At 26.7% G+C, this 3,977-nt stretch overlaps 1 protein-coding gene across 1 annotated transcript; it reads left to right on the top strand.

The window, feature by feature from the left end:
- The first annotated feature begins 1,709 nt into the window (after positions 1–1,709).
- On the top strand, positions 1,710–3,690 carry LOC126907710 (zinc finger MYM-type protein 1-like). Its single transcript, XM_050689242.1, has 3 exons — positions 1,710–1,722; positions 2,501–2,680; positions 2,747–3,690. Exons 1-3 carry the CDS (start codon positions 1,710–1,712, stop codon positions 3,688–3,690), a joined length of 1,137 nt encoding a protein of 378 aa, XP_050545199.1.
- The last annotated feature ends 287 nt before the right edge of the window (positions 3,691–3,977 follow it).

Below are 3,977 nucleotides of genomic sequence, written 5' to 3'. Positions count from 1 at the left end.
ATAATAAACTGCAAGATGACTTCAGAAGTGCCACATTTTACGACACTGCTAAAACCTACTACGCAAGATTCTACTCAATACTTAGTATACACCTAAACCAGCTTGTTAAATACTTATTTTCCACCATTCTTTCAGACAACCTTAGAAAACGTCTTTGCCGTAACTGACTAATTTATAGTATATCTACTATTAAGATAAACTATTTATGTATATATGTAATAACATGTGAATAGGGTTCCTAATTGTAGGTTTTCCTCTCAAAGTACCATGTCATCAATTTCTTGTTAAATATGTTAATAAATTTACTTATTGTATATAACAGATTGTAAATATTCTTATAAAATAAAGTTTTTGAAGACAAAAAAAAATTTTTTTTAACACATGACACATTATAATTGTACAGTTTTTTAATATATAACTTATTTAAGATTTATTGCTTTTATTTATAATTTTAATAATTTTCGGATACCTAAAATAGTTTTTCTCAACTACGCAAAAATTTTCCCAACTATACACAAAATTTTAACCAGGAAAGTAATATTTGTGTAAGTAAAAGTCTACATTTGGCTATTAAAAATTTAACTATAACAAAAATAATTTTCCATTAATAATGGATGAAAAAGTTAGATTCAACCCTTTATATAATTAATCGTTCAAATAATTAAAAATATAGTTCCTCTGTAAATAACTTTTCTCTACGGAAGATATCTTTGAATGAGATACAACTAAATCAACCTATTCTCATAGATTTATTGACAATAGAATTAAAACCAAATATTATGATATAACAAAATATATTTTGAGAATTTAAAAATAATAATGCTAATAAGTTTTCATTTTCAATCCCTAATTCTTTGGTTCTAAGAAATTCAAGTATAAATATAAATACAATTTTTATTTCTTAATACATAACATTTCGTTTAATTGTTGTTGAAAAGATAAGCTTATTTTGGTGAATTCTAAAAACGTTACAATGTATGTTATTTAAAATAAGACAATTATAATGAGACACCAGATATTTGTATTGAATCTGCTGAACATGCTCCAACATAAATGGAATAAATTATCATATTACTTTTTATTTTAGAACAATACCAGCCTTTATTGTCTACATAATTTGAATATTAAAAGAAATCATAAAATTCATTGGTTCATGTGTCAGTATTTTTTTAATAATATCCCATATTCCTACTTTTTTCTATTCTTAATTATTTTTAAGGAGTAAAACATGCAAATAAATATTCGCACTTGCCTTTATTTTCCATAGTAGTTGTCTGAATTAATCTTATGGTAACTTTTTAGTTCAGTGTTAACAAACGTTCGTAGGATCTTGCGTTTATCTCGATTTATTAGCTTTGTGTATGTTAGATTTAAAGAGGATTCTCTACAATGGTACCTGGGTCTATATTATGATTTATTATTTATTTAGTCATACTCGTAGTGACTTTTGTGTGATACAATTTGTTGTTAAATTAACATTTTGTAAAATATTCTGATATTCTCAAATTTAAATGATCAATCATAAAACAATTATTTATTCAAATAATTAAAAAATAATATTGTTTTGTAGTAAATTTTAAGTAAAAAAAAATAATGATCATATCCATTTTAATTATTTTTGTTCATTATTTTTCGTAATATATATAATATAAATGCCCTTTGGATTCAAATTTTTATCCTCTTGCAACACGTACTAAAGTAAATAAATTATGACTAAACTTGGTAGGTATTATATAATCTTATATTAATATATATAATCTTGGAAAAAAATCATATTATACATATTGCACTGGCGTATGTTGAGGGGGGGTTTGAAACTCCCCCCCGAAAAATTTGTAAGCTAAGCGACAATTATGGACAATAAACAATAATTAATGACAATAAAAAAGATTATTTCATACTATAAATATTTCCACAATAAAGTATTTGAAATTTTTGTTAGCGAACAATATGGGCCGTATCACATCTAATTTATTTCAAAATTTATTTACTACACAATTATCAAAAAGTAAAAGAATTCCTTTACTACTTATGTGTTTGTCGTTAGTTACAATATACAATGCAACAGTAAACTAAAAAAACTAAAAAGTGAAAAATAAATATAGTTTGAAAAATTAAAAAAACACGCTTTTAAAACACATCGAATTAAAAATTTAAAACAATTTTTAAAACAAGCTTAAAACAGTAATGAACGAAAAATACTAGTATTATTGTAAAAAAAAAGCGTGGGCACTTTATGTCATATTTTTCGTGTATTGAGTGCCCGACACATTTTTTCATAATAATACTAGTATATTTCGTTCATTACTGTTTTAAGCTTGTTTTAAAAATTGTTTTAAACTTTTAATTCGATGTGTTTTAAAAGCGTGTTTTTTTAATTTTTTAAACTAAAGTTACCTACATTTTATCAGCTCAGGAGTCAATGATTTTCATGTCAAAAGTTATATTACTACATTATTACTACAATCCTACACATTTATTATCACTTTTCTAAATACAGGATCAAAAAATGAACCACAAATTGAAACACCTGCCAAAATGTCATCATCACATTCTTCAGTAACTTATACTGATGATCATGATATTTGCAACTTCATAAATGCAAATTTAACAAATTCTCAAAAAATTGAAGTTTTAAAGAAGTTATGGAAGCCGCCAGTAGAATGTCTATTTCCTTCAAGTGGTAGTCGGAATTTAAGATTTCAATATTGATGGCTTAATCAATATAATTGGTTAATCTATTCAGCAAAACTAGATGGCGCATTTTGTAAATTTTGCATTTTATTTCAATCAGTTGATGGTAACGTTAGATGGGGTAATCATCAGAAGTCTGGTCAGTTGTGCTCCGAAAAATTTTCAAACTGGAAACACGCCAAAGAAATCTTCAATGATCATAACAAAAACAAATATCATTTAAAAAACATGGAGAAAGCAGCACTAGTCAGCCAGATTATTAAAGGAAACGCAGAAAAAATAGATCTACAACTCGATAAAATGAAAAAACAAGAGATTATTGAGAACAGGATAAATCTAAAACCTATTATTGAAACCGTAGTAGTTTGTGGAAGACAAGGTTTAGCTTTAAGGGGTCACGTTAACAGTGAACGAGTAATAATTGAATCGGAGAGTAAAGAAGATGAAGATCAGAATCAAGTAATTTTCAGAGAGCTGCTGAAACATAGAGCTACTTGCTATGATGAAAACCTAAAAGAATTTTTGTGTAAGAGTAAGATCAATGCTATGTACACAAGTGCCCGCATTCAAAATGAAATAATTGACATATGCAACGGGTTAATTCTTGAAAATTTAAAGTCACAGATAAAATCATCTTTATATTTTTCAATTTTGGTGTACGAAACTGATGACATTGCATACATTGAACAAATGTCCATATGTATTCGATTTATTGATTTGCCGGAATATACCATAAAAGAGCTATTTCTGCAATTTGTTCCTTTACAAGATTTAACAAGAAGAGGAATAGCAACTGCAATTTTAAATTTCTTAAATTCACTAGTATTAAACTTGAACTTGATGAGAAGCCAAGGATACGATGGAGCCGCATCAATGTCTGGTAAATTTAATAGTGTTCAGGCATACATTCGAGAACTATATCCCACAGCTATATATGTTCACTCTACTGCACATTCTTTGAATTTGGCTGCGTCCAATTCATGTGATTTTTTCTAATATGCCCAAACGACAATTAGTTTTGAAAAATATTATAGGTGAAGCTGAAGATGGACACAATCATCAAAAATTAAAGCTCTTGTGTGCTAGTATATTAATATATATTATTATACTTGACCCAACTATGCCACGTCCTCACTGTGCTGTTTTTTTTTTTTTACTTTAATTTAATACAACGTATATAGGGGAGGCTGTAATATTAGTGTCTTCGATTATCATAAGTGTTATTTCAATGAAATTTACATTGAATGATTTATAAGTGTAATACATGAATAATTACTTATTAT

Source organism: Daktulosphaira vitifoliae, unplaced genomic scaffold (genome assembly GCF_025091365.1).
Source record: "Daktulosphaira vitifoliae isolate Bord-2020 unplaced genomic scaffold, ASM2509136v1 Scaffold_1, whole genome shotgun sequence".
Classification (NCBI taxonomy): domain Eukaryota; kingdom Metazoa; phylum Arthropoda; class Insecta; order Hemiptera; family Phylloxeridae; genus Daktulosphaira; species Daktulosphaira vitifoliae.
Note: the sequence above shows the minus strand (reverse complement) of the source record. Positions and strands in the feature narration are given on the sequence as shown.